Source organism: Ranitomeya imitator, chromosome 6 (genome assembly GCF_032444005.1).
Source record: "Ranitomeya imitator isolate aRanImi1 chromosome 6, aRanImi1.pri, whole genome shotgun sequence".
In the NCBI taxonomy this organism is placed as follows: Eukaryota; Metazoa; Chordata; class Amphibia; order Anura; family Dendrobatidae; genus Ranitomeya; species Ranitomeya imitator.
In genome coordinates, this window is record NC_091287.1 from 20141761 (window position 1) to 20161708 (window position 19948).

At 51.6% G+C, this 19948-nt stretch overlaps 2 protein-coding genes across 8 annotated transcripts in view; one reads left to right on the plus strand and one right to left on the minus strand.

Moving 5' to 3' along the window:
• Positions 1-13814, minus strand: part of BZW2 (basic leucine zipper and W2 domains 2) — a 44878-nt gene extending 31064 nt beyond the window's left edge. For 4 of the 7 annotated variants that reach the window (XM_069729296.1, XM_069729292.1, XM_069729298.1 and 1 more), the window contains exon 1: positions 13456-13547. The gene's annotated coding sequence lies outside the window, so the exon portion shown is untranslated. Of the gene's footprint in view, positions 1-13455 lie in introns of all 7 variants that reach the window. The other 3 variants (XM_069729294.1, XM_069729295.1, XM_069729293.1) reach the window with 3 other exon arrangements.
• ANKMY2 (ankyrin repeat and MYND domain containing 2) overlaps positions 13790-19948 on the plus strand; it is a 41298-nt gene continuing 35139 nt past the window's right edge. Inside the window, exon 1 of the mRNA XM_069729291.1 lies at positions 13790-13947. Coding sequence (XP_069585392.1) covers positions 13881-13947 — 67 coding nt within the window. The 5' untranslated portion in view covers positions 13790-13880. The remainder of the gene's footprint in view (positions 13948-19948) is intronic.

The window sequence follows — 19948 nt, forward strand, 5'->3', positions numbered from 1 at the left end:
GGAAAGGATTGGAACAGAGAGGTGAGCACTGGCTTCAGGCCATCCTTACCGGCGTCAGGGCTCACCTCCCTGGGCCTTCTCCCGACCCCGCTCTGTCTTTCCTCACCCCTTCGTCCCCTGGTCCCGTAGGTCCGTCCTCCATTACCCCGTCGCCCTCTGGTCCCCTAGGTCCGTCCCCCAGTATCCCTTCTCCAGGGCTGTTCTCCCTTACCCCTCCGCCATCGGGCCCCCTCGGGCCTAGCTCACCTCTGCTGCCTTCGGGAGCACCAGCACCCTGTGGTCCGTCGTCTGGCCCGGCCCCGATCGATGGACAGAGGCCCCTCTCTGTGCCGCTGCCGGTATCGGGGCCCTCGGCTGTAGAGGGTCTGGGGGCCTCTCGAAGGCGGCGGGGCAGAGCCGGGCGTCGCACCCGTCGGAGGATGGCCGGCGTCTCCTCGCCGGCTCTTGTCCGGACTCCGGTGGGGGCGGAAGGCAGCGATGGGCAGCCGGCTCCGGTTACTCCGTCCCGGCTGTGCGGGGCTACATCCGGCGGCGGACGGTGTCGCCCCCTTCCCCAGCCGCTCCGGAGAGGCCGGTGGTGGCGCCGGGTAGCAGGCGATCCGCCCGCTTGCCCCGCGCCCCGGAGCGGCTCCAGGTCGGGGAGGAGAGGGCCTCACCGCCTCGCAGCTGTAGGCGTCTTCCGGAGGCCTTGGGCACCGCTCGGAGCTCTGGGGAGGCTCCGCCCGGCCACTTCCGGTCGCCGCATATCAGCGCGGAACACAGCGCTGGTCAGTCCTCGGTTGCCTTCCCTGCGGGCACATATACGCCGCCCGCAGGGGGTAACCTGGGGGCGGGTTTTAAGCCCTCACGTGCTACAGAGTGCGCTGTTCGGTCGAACTCGTCCGAACAGCGTGCTAATTTATCTCCTGGCGTGACCTCCAGCTTACCCCCGGCAGGCGCAGCACTGATGCCTGTACGGGGGTATCAGGGGGTCAGGCCAGAGAGGTCACAGGGCGGCTGAAGAGCGCGTTGTTCGGTCCCATAGGACCGAGCAAGGCGCTCAACAGCCGCACAGCGGGAATCACGGCGACATCTCAGTAAACGCACCAAGCACAGATACATTATCACCTCCCCCCACAGCCCAAAATATTAATAAAAGTTTTCCGTTTACCACTGCCCCGTCAAATGCCAGCAATAGGGAGGAATACGGTTACCTCCTGACGCCCCCCCTTCCGATTAGCGCTACAGGACCATCTACGGCCAATTATCCCCCTCTGTCCACCGATAGAATCCCCCCCATTACACCGCATAACAACGGCGGACGAAGGCGTAGACGCCGCACGTCCTCCCAATCTTCCTCCGATAACTCCCGTCGCCGTTCCCGCTACTCCTCTAAACGCCCCTCCCGTCACCGTCGCAGACGCAGCTCCCATAGGAGCCGCCGCAGATCCCGGGCCACAGGATGGCTGTCATCGGCAACATCCGAGGGGTCCGAGGTGTCGCTAAGTCCGGATAAGAGTCATCATGCACGTGGTAAATCCTCTAAATCACGGCCACCCTCTAGGGCTTTCAGCCGGGGAGAACAATCCCCCACGGCTTCCAGCCACAACAACCACCACGCAGTCGCTGAAGACGGAGCCATCAATCCGCCACTATGTGGTAGTAATCGGGCTCCAACGCACGATACTCAGGACATCGGCCAGTCCCTCGCTGTAGCGGGAGCCAGAGTTTCCCCGTCCTGCGACATCCCCCCGTCAACATCGGCGGGGGTTCCTCCAGGATCGGTATCCACTCGTCCAGAATCACACAGCGGTGAGTGTACCAAGGGTAGCGAGGAAACGTTACGCTACGGAGTTAATGTAAAGGAAATGGAGCTAACGTCAGCGTTAAAGGAGATAATCCTACAATTATGTCAGGCAAGGGGAAATGTGGTGAACACCACAACACCACAATCCGCTAATCTACACAAAGACGCCTTCTTCTGCGGGATCAGTCCGCTAGGCGCTCATATAGATCAGGAAACTAGACTGAAGATATGGAGCAACGATTACATAGATATATGGTCGCTGTTCTCAGCAGACCAACAAACGGTGGAGAAAGCGAACGATAGGGGTTTTGATAGGGGGAGATCGAAAATTGCTCTAACCATGAATAATTGGATCCAGGCCTTCGCAGTATTGGGCTGTATTATGGGCCAGAAACATCCGGAACGCTGCTCCGAATTGTTTATATATCAGGACATGATATATAGTTCGTACAAGTCGCACGGCGGGTCAGCCTGGCGACGGTACGACGAGGAGTTCCGCAGGCGTCTGGCCCTACAGCCCGATCTAGGCTGGGGGGTAAAAGCGACAGACGGGTGGTTGCGTATGATGTGGTCTCAAAAGCAGCCCCCCTTTTCAGCCACGACCACTAATTACTCCGGAGCCGCAGGTCAGAACTCAGTGGTCGTGCGAAAACCCGGGGCCTGCTGGCTATATAACGAGGGGAACTGCCGTTTCCACGCGCTATGCAAATTCAGACACGAATGCTCCGCTTGCGGGGGGGGGGGGGGGGGACACCAATCATCAAGGTGCACTCGTCAGGCATACAAAGGGCCTACAAGGCAGAACCCCAGTGAGCGTAACCGCGATGGCCCCCTGGCTAAACCTCTACCCCAATAAGAAAGCGGCTCAGCAGCTGCAGGCGGGATTCACCGACGGTTTCTTTATACCATTTAGGCTAACAAGAACGCCAACCCTATCCGATAACCTTAAATCAGCTCGCGAATTCCCCAAAATTCTTAGGCAAAAAATTGGAAAGGAGGTAGAATTGGGTAGGGTAGCCGGCCCCTTTACGTCGCTCCCCTTCAAAAACATTAAAATATCACCGTTAGGCATCATACCAAAAAAGGAACCCGGTAAATACCGCCTAATCCATCATTTATCCCACCCAAAGGGCGATTCGATTAACGACGCAATTACCCCAGAAGAAGCTTCTGTCTCATACGCGTCTTTTGATAAGGCGGTTGAATTAGTGCGGGCAGCCGGGACCGGCGCCCTGCTAGCCAAATCAGACATTGAATCGGCATTCCGGTTACTACCCGTGCACCCCGAATGTTTCCACCTTCTGGGCTGCAAAGTGGACCAATACTATTACTTCGACATGTGCCTCCCGATGGGATGTTCCATCTCATGTCACTATTTCGAGCTGTTCAGCACCTTCCTAGATTGGGTAGTTCGGTACGAAACGGGCAGTAAATCCCTAATTCACTACCTCGACGATTTCCTGTTCGTCGGCCCCAGAAATTCTAAACTCTGCTTCGATCTACTAGAAAAATTCAAATCTATCTCACTCAAATTCGGCGTGCCATTGTCACCGGAGAAAACGGAGGGTCCATGTAATGTATTGCCCTTTCTGGGCATTGAAATAGATACCAACATGATGGTGTTCCGCTTACCAGAGGATAAAATACAAAAAACCCTGCAAATGTTGAAAGGCTTCCGCGAAGTTAAAAAGGTAACCCTACAGCAAATGCAGGCGTTTTTGGGTCTACTGACATTCGCCTGCCGGGTAATGCCGGTCGGCAGAGCATTCTCGCGCAGACTATCGCTGGCAACAAAAGGCGCTTCTCAGCCCGGCCATAGAATTAGGCTCACTCGTTCGCTAAAAGCTGATCTGCTGGTATGGCAGACGTTCCTACAATCGTACAACGGTCACACGTGCGTCATGGCTAGAGAGATTACAAGCGAGGATTTAGGGCTGACAATAGGGTGGAACAAAAAAGAGGGTTTCGCAGCAATCTATAAAAACCAATGGTGCAAATCTGGTTGGCCAGAAAGATGGACGACAACAAAGTGGGGGCAAGACCCGGCCCTATGGGAATTGTTTGCGGTAGTAGCAGCGTTGGAGATATGGGCCGATCAGTTGAGGAACATGAACATTCGTTTCCAAACTAAAAATACGAAAACAGCGAAGAGTTTAAATCACATGTCTTCTTCATCCTTGCCCATACTTGCTCTTTTGCGACGGCTTGCGCTGTTATGCCTAGAAAACAATATTTGGTGTAGAGCCACCGTGGTGGCGGAGGTTGACGAGAATATCATTAACCCATTGTTATTTTCCAATTGGCAGGCTTTCAGAATCCAGCAGCCCAACGCGCAACCCCTGGGTATCCTGTGTCCACTGTCCCTGTGGGATACAGTGGCCAATCATTGATGCCCTTAATCCGGGCCTCCGTTTCGCCATCTACCTGGCGGGTGTATGGTAAGGCTTGGGAGGAGTGGTGCTCACTAATTCAGGGTAGGCCAGTCGATAAATGCGATCAAGCACGAAGCGCGGTGACAACTGATTTTCTAGTGCGGATGAGAGAAGATGGGGCGTCGGGCACCTCGGCACAACGGAAATTATCGGGGCTAGCATTTTTCTTTCAATTATTGGGATGGGTAGACGTAACTAAGTCCTTCTGCATAAGACAAGCCATAAAAGGTTGGAAAAGGCTTCAGCCAAGCCAAGAATGTCGCCGCCCCATCTCTCTGAGACTATTGCAGGACCTGATTGCGATATCCCCGTCGGTCTGCTCATCGCAATATGAGGCAGCCCTCTTATCGGCAGCTTTTGCGACCGTCTTTTTCGGAGCACTGCGTATCAGTGAATTGCTACCGCGGTCAAAAAACGCGGTAGCAAGGAGGCCTAATTAATGAGGACATGGTAATATGCAGCGACGCCCTGCGCATCAGGGTTAGAAAATCCAAATGCGACCCCACCGGTAGGGGCACATGGGTCCTGGTTAACTCCACAGAGGGCCCAGCTTGCCCGCTAAAAATGGTTAGAAGATACGCCGGGATAAGACACGCTGGTAGATTTTTCTATACTCATACAGACGGGTCCCCTCTGACCAAGTACCAATTCCAGGCGATATTCAAGCTATGCTTGGAAAAAGCCGGCGCAAATCCAAAGGAGTACGGAACACATTCGTTCCGCATTGGGGCAGCCACGGAAGCGGCTAGGGCAGGAGTGCCAGAGGCCGAGGTGCAGAGAAGGGGTCGTTGGAAGTCCGCATGCTTCGCCAGATACATTAGACCCGACTTGCTTAATTAACATGTGTTGTCTCTTACAGGGGTTGAAGTTTGGGTGGTAGGAGATTCCTACGTTTACTGGGCCGAAAAGAGGGCCAAACTGCGGCCAGGAGGAACAAATCTTTACCTCCCGGGCATAAAAGTAAACTGGAGAGGTATCAAAGGCCTCCAGTGGAAACAGGTGTTCAAAGAGATGGTTGGCATTGCAAGGATGGCGGAACACCCGGTAATAATGGTGGTACACGCGTGTGGCAATGACCTCGGCAAACAAAAGGTGGTCGAATTGTACAAATGGGTGACAACTGATATGGAAAGGTTCAGCTGTCTATTCAGGAACATGATCCTGGTGTGGTCGGATATAACACCACGGGCCGTTTGGCGAGGAGCAAGAGATAAAAAAGCCATAGAGCGGACAAGGAGAAAATTCAACGCGCGGATTGGAAAATATGTGAGAGGAAGAGGCGGTATCGTGATCCGGCACCGCCAGCTACAAGGGGATAACACGCCACAACTAAGACCGGATGGAGTTCACCTAACGGACATTGGCCTCGATATTTTTCTGTCTGGTTTACAGGGTGGGGTTGAACAGGCCTTAACATTGATGGGTGGGGTCGGAGTCCCGCGTAGGTAATACACGGGATCCTCCGTGGTGGAAGAAGCGGGGGAGGGCAAAGGTCGTAACCGCTCGTTTGGCCAATTCCCCTGTCGATCACGGACAGGAGCTCGGCGCGAGCCGCTCGTTACGATATGTAATTGCCCTTTCTCCGATTATTTAATTAATAAACTGTGACCGACCTGTTCAACCCACCTAGGACTGTGTGTGTTTGATTACGGGACTGATGGGAGGGGGGAAGGCACTGGTTACGACACCCAGGTCTCCACAGTCTGGCAGACGCGGTACTGATTAAGGTGCGCGTCTCTGACTGGGGAGCACTTATAGACAGCTGCACGTAAAGGTGGTCTGTGCCAGTTCCCCCCTAGCATCACTCCCCCCTTAGTGATGTACTAATTGGAAGACCCCCAGCCGGCCAGTGGGCACTAGAGGGGAGGGGTCCTACGGCCACTCCTACAGGGGTTAAATCCAGGTGTCCGGCCGAGAACTTCCTCTTTCACTCTCGGCGGACACCTGGAAGCTTTTGTCCCACCCACCCTCCCTTTTAAAGGCTAATTATGATACTAACCCGCAGGAGAATGTAAATGTGTAAATTATGTTGTAATATTTAAAAAAAAAAAAAAAAAAAAAAGTGTGTTTTTGCATACGTATGTGATATAACTAACCCTGGTAACCTTTATTAAGTCACAGCGGAAGAAGCGGGGGAGGGCAAAGGTCGTAACCGCTCGTTTGGCCAATTCCCCTGTCGATCACGGACAGGAGCTCGGCGCGAGCCGCTCGTTACGATATGTAATTGCCCTTTCTCTGCTTATTAATTAATAAACTGTGACCGACCTGTTCAACCCACCTAGGACTGTGTGTGTTTCATTACGGGATTGATGGGAGGGGGGAAGGCACTGGTTACGACACCCAGGTCTCCACAGTCTGCTGCCCCCTATGTACAATATAACTACTATAATACTGCCCCTATGTACAAGAATATCACTACTATAATACTGCCCACATGTACAAGAATATAACTACTATAATACTGCTTCTATGTACAAGAATATAACTACTATAATACTGCTCCTATGTACAAGAATATAACTACTATAATACTGCTCCCTATGTACAAGAATATAACTACTATAATGCTGCCCCCTATGTACAATATAACTACTATAATACTGCCCCTATGTACAAGAATATCACTACTATAATACTGCCCACATGTACAAGAATATAACTACTATAATACTGCTTCTATGTACAAGAATATAACTACTATAATACTGCTCCTATGTACAAGAATATAACTACTATAATACTGCTCCCTATGTACAAGAATATAACTACTATAATACTGCCCCTATGTACAAGAATATAACTACTATAATACTGCCCCTATGTACAAGAATATAACTACTATAATGCTGCCCCCTATGTACAAGAATATAACTACTATAATACTGCCCCCTATACACAAGAATATAACTACTATAATACTGCTCCTATATACAAGAATATAACTACTATAATACTGCCCACATGTACAAGAATATAACTACTATAATACTGCTCCTATGTACAAGAATATAACTGCTATAATACTGCTCCTATGTACAAGAATATAACTACTATAATACTGCCCCTATGTACGGGAATATAACTACTATAATACTGCTCCTAAGTACAAGAATATAACTACTATAATACTGCTCCTATATACAAGAATATAACTACTATAATACTGCTCCTATATACAAGAATATAACTACTATAATGCTGCCCCCTATGTACAATATAACTACTATAATACTGCTCCTATGTACAAGAATATCACTACTATAATACTGCCCACATGTACAAGAATATAACTACTATAATACTGCTTCTATGTACAAGAATATAACTACTATAATACTGCTCCTATGTACAAGAATATAACTACTATAATACTGCTCCCTATGTACAAGAATATAACTACTATAATACTGCTCCTATGTACAAGAATATAACTACTATAATGCTGCCCCCTATGTACAATATAACTACTATAATACTGCCCCTATGTACAAGAATATCACTACTATAATACTGCCCACATGTACAAGAATATAACTACTATAATACTGCTTCTATGTACAAGAATATAACTACTATAATACTGCTCCTATGTACAAGAATATAACTACTATAATACTGCTCCCTATGTACAAGAATATAACTACTATAATACTGCTCCTATGTACAAGAATATAACTACTATAATGCTGCCCCCTATGTACAATATAACTACTATAATACTGCTCCTATGTACAAGAATATAACTACTATAATACTGCCCCTATGTACAAGAATATAACTACTATAATACTGCCCCTATGTACAAGAATATAACTACTATAATGCTGCCCCCTATGTACAAGAATATAACTACTATAATACTGCCCCCTATACACAAGAATATAACTACTATAATACTGCTCCTATATACAAGAATATAACTACTATAATACTGCCCACATGTACAAGAATATAACTACTATAATACTGCTCCTATGTACAAGAATATAACTGCTATAATACTGCTCCTATGTACAAGAATATAACTACTATAATACTGCCCCTATGTACGGGAATATAACTACTATAATACTGCTCCTAAGTACAAGAATATAACTACTATAATGCTGCCCCCTATGTACAATATAACTACTATAATACTGCCCCTATGTACAATATAACTACTATAATACTGCCCCCTATACACAAGACTGACTTTGCAGTAAGTAATAAAAATACCTTAAAACATTCTCTCTCATTATTCTGGCATTTGTCAATTAATAATAATTATGGCAATCCTATTTGTCCTAAAACAGGAAAGGTTTATACTGATTTCATGTCAGATAATGAGAAAAACCTGCCGATGTGTCTTTATATAGCGGGTGGAAACGTCTGGTTTCAGCTGTACATATATACTTCCAGTACATTGTGTCCCCTCCATATACAGTACATGTGTACCACAACCTGCAGTGGGATTAGTGCTGTGTACTCCGCGTGCAGTGTGTTTGGGGTGGGGCAGTGCTGTGTATACGGTTAGGCCGGGGTCACACTTACGAGTCTCTCGCATCAATACCCGGCACTGCCGCCGACACTCGGAACTGGAGCGTTCAGCTCACGTATTTCTATGCAGCTGAACGTTCCGGTCCGAACCGCTGGCTGCAGTGCCAGGAATTGATACTCGAGTTTCTCACATTGCACACACAAGTGTGAACTGCTTGCAGTCGGTGCTCTGCACACTGGGATGTTCTGCCTGCAGTGGTGTCGGCGCTATGCACACTCTGGTGCTCTGCAGTGGCGTCTGTGCTGTGCAGTGGTGTCGGTGCTGGGCGTGCAGTGGTGTCGGCCCAGTGTACACTCTGGTGCCGTGCACACAGTGGTGCCCGTGCCCTGCACACAGTGGTGCTGGCGCTGTGCAGTGGTGTCGGCGCTCTATACACTGGTGCTCTGCAGTGTTAGTGCTCTGCATACAGTGGTGTTGACGCTGTGCAGTGTTGTCGGCGCTGTGTACACTCTGGTGCTCTGCAGTGTCGGCACTGTGCAGTGGTGCTCTGCATACAGTGGTGTCGGTGCTCTGCAGTTATGTCTGCGCTCTCCATACAGTGGTGTCGGCGCTGTGCAGTGGTGTCGGCGCGCTACATACAGTGGTGTCAGTGCGCTGCATACTGCAGTGGTGTCGGTGCTCAGCATGCAGTGGTGTCAGTGCGATGCATACAGTGGTGTCGGTGCTCTGCAGTGGTGACGCTGTGCAGTGGTGTCGGTGCGCTGCATACAGTGGTGTTTGTGCTGAGCAGTAGTGCTCTGCAGTTATGTCGGCGCTCTGCAGTATTAGCGCTGTGCAGTGGTGTCGGTGCTCTGCATGCAGTGACGTCAGTGCTGTGCAGTGTCGGTGCTGTGCACACTGTGGTGTCGGCGCTGTGCAATGGTGCTCTGCGGTGTGTCGGCGCTGTGCAGTCGTGCTGTGCAGTGGTGTCGACGCTCTGCATACAGTGGTGTCGACGCTCTGCATACAGTGGTGTCGACGCTCTGCATACAGTGGTGTCGACGCTCTGCATACAGTGGTGTCGACGCTCTGCATACAGTGGTGTCGACGCTCTGCATACAGTGGTGTCGACGCTCTGCATACAGTGGTGTCGACGCTCTGCATACAGTGGTGTCGACGCTCTGCATACAGTGGTGTCGACGCTCTGCATACAGTGGTGTCGACGCTCTGCATACAGTGGTGTCGACGCTCTGCATACAGTGGTGTCGACGCTCTGCATACAGTGGTGTCGACGCTCTGCATACAGTGGTGTCGACGCTCTGCATACAGTGGTGTCGACGCTCTGCATACAGTGGTGTCGACGCTCTGCATACAGTGGTGTCGACGCTCTGCATACAGTGGTGTCGACGCTCTGCATACAGTGGTGTCGACGCTCTGCATACAGTGGCGTCGACGCTCTGCATACAGTGGCGTCGACGCTCTGCATACAGTGGCGTCGACGCTCTGCATACAGTGGTGTCGACGCTCTGCATACAGTGGTGTCGACGCTGTGCAGTGGTGTCGTTGCTCAGCAGTGTCGACACTGTGCAGTGATGTCGGTGCTGTGCAGTGATGTCGGTGCTGTGCAGTGATGTCGGTGCTGTGCATAGAGTGGTGTCGGCGCTGTGCAGTCATGTCGACGCTCTGCATACAGTGGTGTCGGTGCTGTGCAGTGGTGTCGTTGCTCAGCAGTGTCGACACTGTGCAGTGGTGTCGTTGCTCAGCAGTGTCGACACTGTGCAGTGATGTCGGTGCTGTGCAGTGATGTCGGTGCTGTGCATAGAGTGGTGTCGGCGCTGTGCAGTCATGTCGACGCTCTGCATACAGTGGTGTCGGTGCTGTGCAGTGGTGCTCTGCAGTGTTGTCAGTGCTCTGCAGTGTCGGTGCTCAGCAGTGTCAGCGCTGTGCAGTGATGTCGGTGCTGTGCAGTGGTATTGGTGCTCTGCATACAGTGGTGTCGGCGCTGTGCAGTGGTGTCGGTGCTGTGCAGTCGTGCTCTGCAGTGGTGTTGGTTCTGTGCAGTGGTGTCGGCGCTGTGCATACAGTAGTGTTGGTGCTGTGCAGTGGTGCTCTGCAGTGGTGTCGGTGCTCAGCAGTGTTGACACTGTGCAGTGATGTCGGTGCTGTGCAGTGATGTCGGTGCTGTGCACACAGTGGTGTTGGCGCTCTGCATACAGTAGTGTCGGTGCTGTGCAGTGGTGTCTGCGCTGTGCAGTGTCGGTGTGGTCGGTGCTGTGCAGTGGTGTCGGTGCTGTGCAGTGGTGCTCTGCAGTGGTGCCAGTGCTCTGCAGTGTCGGTGCTCAGCAGTGTCAGCGCTGTGCAGTGGTGTCGGCGCTGTGCAGTGGTATCGGCGCTCTGCATACAGTGCTGTCGGTGCTGTGCAGTGGTGTTGGCGTTGTGTACACTCTGGCGCTCTGCATACAGTGCTGTCGGTGCTGTGCACACAGTGGTGTCGGCGCTCTGCATACAGTGGTGTCGGTGCTGTGTACACAGTGGTGTCGGTGCTATACAGTGCTGTCGGTGCTGTGCAGTGGTGTCGGCGTTGTGTACACTCTGGTGCTGTGCACACAGTGGTGTCGGTGCTCTGCATACAGTGGTGTCGGCGCTGTGCAGTGGTGTCGGCGTTGTGTACACTCTGGTGCTGTGCATACAGTGGTGTCGGTGCTATACAGTGCTGTCGGTGCTGTGCAGTGGTGTCGGCGTTGTGTACACTCTGGTGCTCTGCACACAGTGGTGTCGGCGCTCTGCATACAGTGATGTCGGTGCTCTGCATACAGTGATGTCGGCGCTCTGCATACAGTGATGTCGGTGCTCTGCACACAGTGATGTCGGTGCTTTGCATACAGTGGTGTCGGCGCTCTGCATACAGTGATGTCGGCGCTCTGCATACAGTGGTGTCGGTGCTCTGCATACAGTGGTGTCGGTGCTCTGCATACAGTGGTGTCGGTGCTCTGCATACAGTGGTGTCGGTGCTCTGCATACAGTGGTGTCGGTGCTCTGCATACAGTGGTGTCGGTGCTCTGCACACAGTGGTGTCGGCGCTCTGCATACAGTGGTGTCGGTGCTCTGCATACAGTGGTGTCGGTGCTCTGCATACAGTGGTGTCGGTGCTCTGCATACAGTGGTGTCGGTGCTCTGCATACAGTGGTGTCGGTGCTCTGCACACAGTGGTGTCGGTGCTCTGCATACAGTGGTGTCGGTGCTCTGCATACAGTGATGTCGGTGCTGTGCAGTGGTGTCGGTGCTCTGCATACAGTGGTGTCGGTGCTCTGCATACAGTGGTGTCGGTGCTCTGCATACAGTGATGTCGGTGCTGTGCAGTGGTGTCGGTGCTCTGCATACAGTGGTGTTGGTGCTCTGCATACAGTGGTGTCGGTGCTCTGCACACAGTGGTGTCGGTGCTCTGCATACAGTGATGTCGGCGCTCTGCATACAGTGGTGTCGGTGCTCTGCATACAGTGATTTCGGCGCTCTGCATACAGTGATGTCGGCGCTCTGCATACAGTGGTGTCGGTGCTCTGCACACAGTGGTGTCGGCGCTCTGCATACAGTGATGTCGGCGCTCTGCATACAGTGGTGTCGGTGCTCTGCACACAGTGGTGTCGGTGCTCTGCATACAGTGATGTCGGCGCTCTGCATACAGTGGTGTCGGTGCTCTGCATACAGTGATTTCGGCGCTCTGCATACAGTGATGTCGGCGCTCTGCATACAGTGATGTCGGCGCTCTGCATACAGTGGTGTCGGTGCTCTGCATACAGTGATTTCGGCGCTCTGCATACAGTGATGTCGGCGCTCTGCATACAGTGGTGTCGGAGCTCTGCATACAGTGGTGTCGGCGCTATACAGTGCTGTCGGCGCTGTGCAGTGGTGTCGGCGTTGTGTACACTCTGGTGCTGTGCACACAGTGGTGTCGGTGCTCTGCATACAGTGGTGTCGGCGCTATACAGTGCTGTCGGTGCTGTGCAGTGCTGTCGGCGCTGTGCAGTGGTGTCGGCGTTGTGTACACTCTGGTGCTGTGCACACAGTGGTGTCGGTGCTCTGCATACAGTGGTGTCGGCGCTATACAGTGCTGTCGGTGCTGTGCAGTGCTGTCGGCGCTGTGCAGTGGTGTCGGCGTTGTGTACACTCTGGTGCTGTGCACACAGTGGTGTCGGTGCTCTGCATACAGTGGTGTCGGCGCTGTGCAGTGGTGTCGGCGTTGTGTACACTCTGGTGCTGTGCATACAGTGGTGTCGGTGCTCTGCATACAGTGGTGTCGGCGTTGTGTACACTCTGGTGCTGTGCACACAGTGCTGTCGGTGCTCTGCATACAGTGGTGTCGGTGCTCTGCATACAGTGGTGTCGGTGCTCTGCATACAGTGGTGTCGGCGTTGTGTACACTCTGGTGCTGTGCATACAGTGGTGTCGGTGCTCTGCATACAGTGGTGTCGGTGCTCTGCATACAGTGGTGTCGGTGCTCTGCATACAGTGGTGTCGGCGCTGTGTACACTCTGGTGCTGTGCACACAGTGGTGTCGGTGCTCTGCATACAGTGGTGTCGGTGCTCTGCATACAGTGGTGTCGGTGCTCTGCATACAGTGGTGTCGGCGCTGTGTACACTCTGGTGCTGTGCATACAGTGGTGTCGGTGCTCTGCATACAGTGGTGTCGGTGCTCTGCATACAGTGGTGTCGGTGCTCTGCATACAGTGGTGTCGGTGCTGTGCACACAGTGGTGTCGGCGCCGTGCTGTCGCTGCTCACCTATGCTGCTCCGGCCGCCTCCCGCACTCACCGGCAGACAATAGGACACTGAAGGGCAGACAGCTCTCTCCTGTCAGGCAGCAGCGCAGTCCTGCGGGCGATACCAACTCCGCGCCAGCAGGGGGAGCTCTGGCCGCAGCAGTCACCTCCGCCTGGATTTCGGCCACTTCTCTTTACCTCCGTCTAGAGATAACAGAGTGACACAATTGTGGGAGAACATTCCGTTTCTCCTCTCTCCATTGATCCATCAGTGGTCGGTATAAGCGGCACAGCGCTCCCCCCGGGGCTGTGCGCAGTGGTGTGTGCCGGGAGCTGCGGTCGGGCTCGGCTGCCAGCACTTGTCATGGCCGCGCTCCGGTGATGGCCGCGCACTGACTCGTTATCCGGACACATCGTGTATCCAGAGACCCCGGAGCCGCGGCAGCATGGCGCCCGGGAGAGGAGGCGAGGCCACCGGCGAGGAGAAGCAGCTGGTGGCCGTCATCTCCAAAGGTGGGCGAGCCGGACCGGGGGCAAATGGGAATCTGTGGATGACGCGTTGTTATGGGGGATCTGTGGATGATGCGCTGTTATGGGGGATCTGTGGGGACACACTGTTATGGGGGATCTGTGGATGACACACTGTTATGGGGGATCTGTGGATGATGCACTGTTATGCGGATCTGTGGAGGATGCACTGTTATGGGGGATCTGTGGATGACACACTGTTATGGGGGATCTGTGGAGGATGCACTGTTATGGGGGATCAGTGGAGGACGCGTTGTTATGGGGGATCTGTGGATGATGCACTGTTATGGGGGATCTGTGGATGATGCACTGTTATGGGGGATCTGTGGAGGATGCACTGTTATGGGGGATCTGTGGATGACACACTGTTATGGGGGATCTGTGGATGATGCACTGTTATGCGGATCTGTGGAGGATGCACTGTTATGGGGGATCTGTGGATGACACACTGTTATGGGGGATCTGTGGAGGATGCACTGTTATGGGGGATCAGTGGAGGACGCGTTGTTATGGGGGATCTGTGGATGATGCACTGTTATGGGGGATCTGTGAGGACACACTGTTATGGAGGATCTGTGGATGATGCACTGTTATGGGGGATCAGTGGAGGACGCGTTGTTATGGGGGAATCTGTGGATGATGCACTGTTATGGGGGAATCTGTGGAGGATGCACTGTTATGGGGGAATCTGTGGATGACGCGCTGTTATGGGGGATCTGTGGAGGACACACTGTTATGGGGGAATCTGTGGATGACGCGTTGTTATGGGGGATCTGTGGAGGACACACTGTTATGGGGGAATCTGTGGATGACGCGTTGTTATGGGGGAATCTGTGGATGACGCACTGTTATGGGGAATCTGGATGATGCACTGTTATGGGGGATCTGTGGATGATGCACTGTTATGGGGGATCTGTGGATGATGCACTGTTATGGGGGAATCTGTGGATGACGCGTTGTTATGGGGGATCTGTGGATGATGCACTGTTATGGGGGATCTGTGGATGATGCACTGTTATGGGGGAATCTGTGGATGACGCGTTGTTATGGGGGATCTGTGGATGATGCACTGTTATGGGGGATCTGTGGATGATGCACTGTTATGGGGGATCTGTGGATGATGCACTGTTATGGGGGATCTGTGGATGATGCACTGTTATGGGGGATCTGTGGATGATGCACTGTTATGGGGGATCTGTGGATGACGCACTGTTATGGGGGAATCTGTGGATGACGCGCTGTTATGGGGGAATCTGTGGATGACGCGCTGTTATGGGGGATCTGTGGATGACGCACTGTTATGGGGATCTGTGGATGATGCATTGTTATGGGGGATCTGTGGATGACGCGCTGTTATGGGGGATCTGTGGATGACGCACTGTTATGGGGATCTGTGGATGACGCACTGTTATGGGGATCTGTGGATGATGCACTGTTATGGGGGAATCTGTGGATGACGCGTTGTTATGGTGGATCTGTGGAGGACACACTGTTATGGGGGATCTGTGGATGATGCGCTGTTATGGGGGATCAGTGGAGGACGCGTTGTTATGCGGGATCAGTGGATGACGCACTGTTATGGGGATCAGTGGATGACACACTGTTATGGGGGATCTGTGGATGAAGCGCTGTTATGGGGGATCAGTGGATGACACACTGTTATGGGGGATCTGTGGATGAAGCGCTGTTATGGTGGATGTGTGGATGATGCGCTGTTATGGGGGATCTGTGGATGAAGCGCTGTTATGGTGGATGTGTGGATGATGCGCTGTTATGGGGGATCAGTGGATGACGCACTGTTATGGGGGATCAGTGGAGGACGCGTTGTTATGGGGGATCAGTGGATGACGCACTGTTATGGGGATCTGTGGAGGACGCGTTGTTATGGGGATCTGTGGGGGACACACTGTTATGGGGGATCTGTGGATGATGCGCTGTTATGGGGGATCAGTGGAGGACGCGTTGTTATGGGGGATCTGTGGAGGACGCGTTATGGGAGATCTGTGGAGGACGCGCTGTTATTATTATTATTATTATTATTATTTATTGTTATAGCGCCATTTATTCCATGGCGCTTTACATGTGAGGAGGGGTATACATAATAAAACAAGTACAATAATCTTAAACAATACAAGTCACAACTGGTACAGGAGGAGAGAGGACCCACAATCTACAAGGGGGATCTGCAAAGGATGCACCGTTTTAAGGGGGGATCTCGTGAATGACAATGTTACGGGGGAGCACGCGGCTGACGTGCTGTTGTTCGGGGGATCTTTGATCTCCGCCTGCTCTCTGTTATTTGGCTGCATGTCGATGTTGCTGCAGTCAATCACTGCTCTGCTTGTGTGGATGGCACAAGCCCCTAGACTCACTAATAGGCTGCAGCGCTGGTGACAAGATGAGACCGCTGCAGCCAAACAGTGACAGAGGGAGGGTAAGTAGTGCTCCGTTTCTTTTTTCACATCTATTGCAGCTTATGGAATACCGTTTTGTACAAGTGTTCACGCAGCGGTGCGTCCCCCCGGGGGGCTTTGACCTGTCAGTAATGGACCTTCCCCAACGATCAGCACAAAACTAAAATGTCCTAACCCTCATGAACGTATGAGGAACCTGCAGAGCTGATCATCCTGGGCCTCCTGATTCATGACTAGAATGATAACTGCAGTGCGGACTGACACCTCGGACAGCAGCCCTATAGGCAGTAACCTGGAGGCAGCCGAGTAGGGGAACATGGAGCCGCTGCTCTTATTCCTTTTTCTGTTATTTCTGTATTATAACAGGGTAATATTTCTATATTATTTGTTTTTTAGTCTTATTTTGGGGGCAGGCTGCGAATCGTAACCCAGTGGATATAAAATCTGAGCCCCCCACTAATCTGCACTAGACATAATTAAAGCGATAATCTCCAGTGATTAGAGCCGGGCAGACGGCAGATGACCCCGCTCCGGCTGTAATTGGGAAGATGGAGAATTCAGTTCTGTGACTAATCTCTCGCCGGTCTGATCTGCGGCCTGTGAGTGATGAACGTCCTCTAATCCGTAATATTCCAATAATCTGCGATGTCTGGTGCGCACCTCCCCTATATCCTGCCCGGATACAACTCCTAGCATCTGTGAGTTATCTAGGTACTGATAGCACTGCCTGCCTGAAAAGGACGTAGGCACAGATAGTGCTGCCTCCCTGTATCCCTTATTATATAACTAGATGGTGGCCCGATTCTAACGCTCGGGTATTCTAGAGTATACATGTCCACGTAGTATATTGCCCAGTCACATAGTATATTGACCAGCCACGTAGTATATTGACCAGCCACGTAGTATACTGCCCAGCCACGTAGTATATTGCCCAGCCACGTCGTATATTGCCCAGCCACGTAGTATATTGCCCAGCCACGTAGTATATTGCCCAGCCACGTAGTATACTGCCCAGCCACGTAGTATATTGCCCAGCACAGAGCCACGTAGTATATTGCCCAGCCACGTAGTATATTGCCCAGCCACATAGTATATTGCCCAGCCACGTAGTATATTGCCCAGCCACGTAGTATATTGCCCAGCCACGTAGTATATTGCCCAGCCACGTAGTATACTGCCCAGCCACGTAGTATATTGCCCAGCATAGAGCCACGTAGTATATTGCCCAGCCACGTAGTATATTGCCCAGCCACATAGTATATTGCCCAGCCACGTAGTATATTGCCCAGCCACGTAGTATATTGCCCAGCCACGTAGTATATTGCCCAGCCACGTAGTATACTGCCCAGCCACGTAGTATACTGCCCATCCACGTATGGAAACAGGAACACATGGGCTACTTGCACAGTGAACAAGTCTGTATGATCATGTTCACACACCACCAAGAAACCTGAAGACACAAAAGAGAATAGTAAAACCAAAAACACTCAGTTTGAAAAAATGTTGCAGTAATCCGCAAGTGCTAGTAAAAGATGTAAAAAACAGGGTATTTGGTTGATACGTTTTTTGCAAAAAATGTATACTAAGCTGCTCTACCAATCTTCACGGTATACCCTTATCAGAGCAGTCCTAACTAATGTATGCAATGCCCAGCCACGTAGTATACTGCCCAGCCACGTAGTATACTGCCCAGCCACATAGTATACTGCCCTGCTACGTAGTATACTGCCCTGCCACGTAGTATATTGCCCAGCCACGTAGTATATTGCCCAGCCACGTAGTATACTGCCAAGCCACGTAGTATACTGCCCAGCCACGTAGTATACTGCCCAACCACGTAGTATACTGCTCAGTCACGTAGTATATTGCCCAGCCACGTAGTATATTGCCCAGCCACGTAGTATATTGCCCAGCCACGTCATATATTGCCCAGCCACGTCATATATTGCCCAGCCACGTAGTATACTGCCCAGCCACGTAGTATATTGCCCAGCCACGTAGTATACTGCCCAGCCACGTAGTATACTGCCCAGCCACGTAGTATACTGCCCAGCCACGTAGTATACTGCCCAGCCACGTAGTATATTGCACAGCCACGTAGTATATTGGCCAGCACAGAGCCACGTAGTATATTGCCCAGTCACGTAGTATATTGCCCAGCCACGTAGTATATTGCCCAGCCACGTAGTATATTGCCCAGCCACGTAGTATATTGCCCAGCCACGTAGTATATTGCCCAGCCACGTAGTATATTGCCCAGCCACGTAGTATATTGCCCAGCCACGTAGTATATTGCCCAGCCACGTAGTATATTGCCCAGCGACGTAGTATATTGCCCAGCCACGTAGTATATTGCACAGCCACGTAGTATATTGGCCAGCACAGAGCCACGTAGTATATTGCCCAGCCACGTAGTATATTGCCCAGCCACGTAGTATATTGCCCAGCCACGTAGTATATTGCCCAGCCACGTAGTATATTGCCCAGTCACGTAGTATATTGCCCAGCCACGTAGTATATTGCCCAGTCACGTAGTATATTGCCCAGTCACGTAGTATATTGCCCAGCCACGTAGTATATTGCCCAGCCACGTAGTATATTGCCCAGCCACGTAGTATATTGCCCAGCCACGTAGTATATTGCCCAGCCACGTAGTATATTGGCCAGCACAGAGCCACGTAGTATATTGCCCAGCCACGTAGTATATTGCCCAGCCACGTAGTATATTGCCCAGCCATGTAGTATATTGCCCAGCCACGTAGTATATTGCCCAGTCACGTAGTATATTGCCCAGTCACGTAGTATATTGCCCAGTCACGTAGTATATTGCCCAGTCACGTAGTATATTGCCCAGTCACGTAGTATATAATACAGCCCACGTAGTATATTGCCCAGCCACGTAGTATATTGCCAAGTACGTAGTAGTATATAATACAGCCCGCGCAGTCTATAGCAATGTGGGCATCATATCCCTGTTAAAAAATAAAAAATAAAAAAAATAATTAAAATAAAAAGTAGTTATATACTCACCCTCCGTTGGCCCCCGGATCGAAGCGTTTACCGACGCTCCTCGTGCGCTTCGGTCTGAAGAGTGCATTGCGGTCTCGCAAGATGATGACGTAGCAGTCTCGCGAGACCACACGTCATCATCTCACGAGACCGCAATGCATGGAGCGGTCACCGGGGCGTCGCGAGAAGCGGGAAAGGCCTGTTCCTGATCCGACAGACGGTGAGTATATAACTAATTTTTTTTTTATTATTATTTTTAACATTAGATCTTTTTACTATTGATGCGGCATAAGCAGCATGAATAGTAAAATGTTGGTCACACAGGGTTAATAGCAGCGTTAATGGAGTGCATTACACCGCGGCATAACGCTGTCCATTAGCGCTGCCATTAACCCTGTGTGAGCGCTGACTGGAGGGGAGTATGGAGTGGGCACTGACTGCGGGGAGGAAGGAGCGGCCATTTTTCCGCTGGACTGTGCCCGTCGCAGATTGGTCGTGGCTGTTTTGCCACGACCAATCAGCGACTTGGATTTCCATGACAGACAGAGGCCGCGACCAATGAA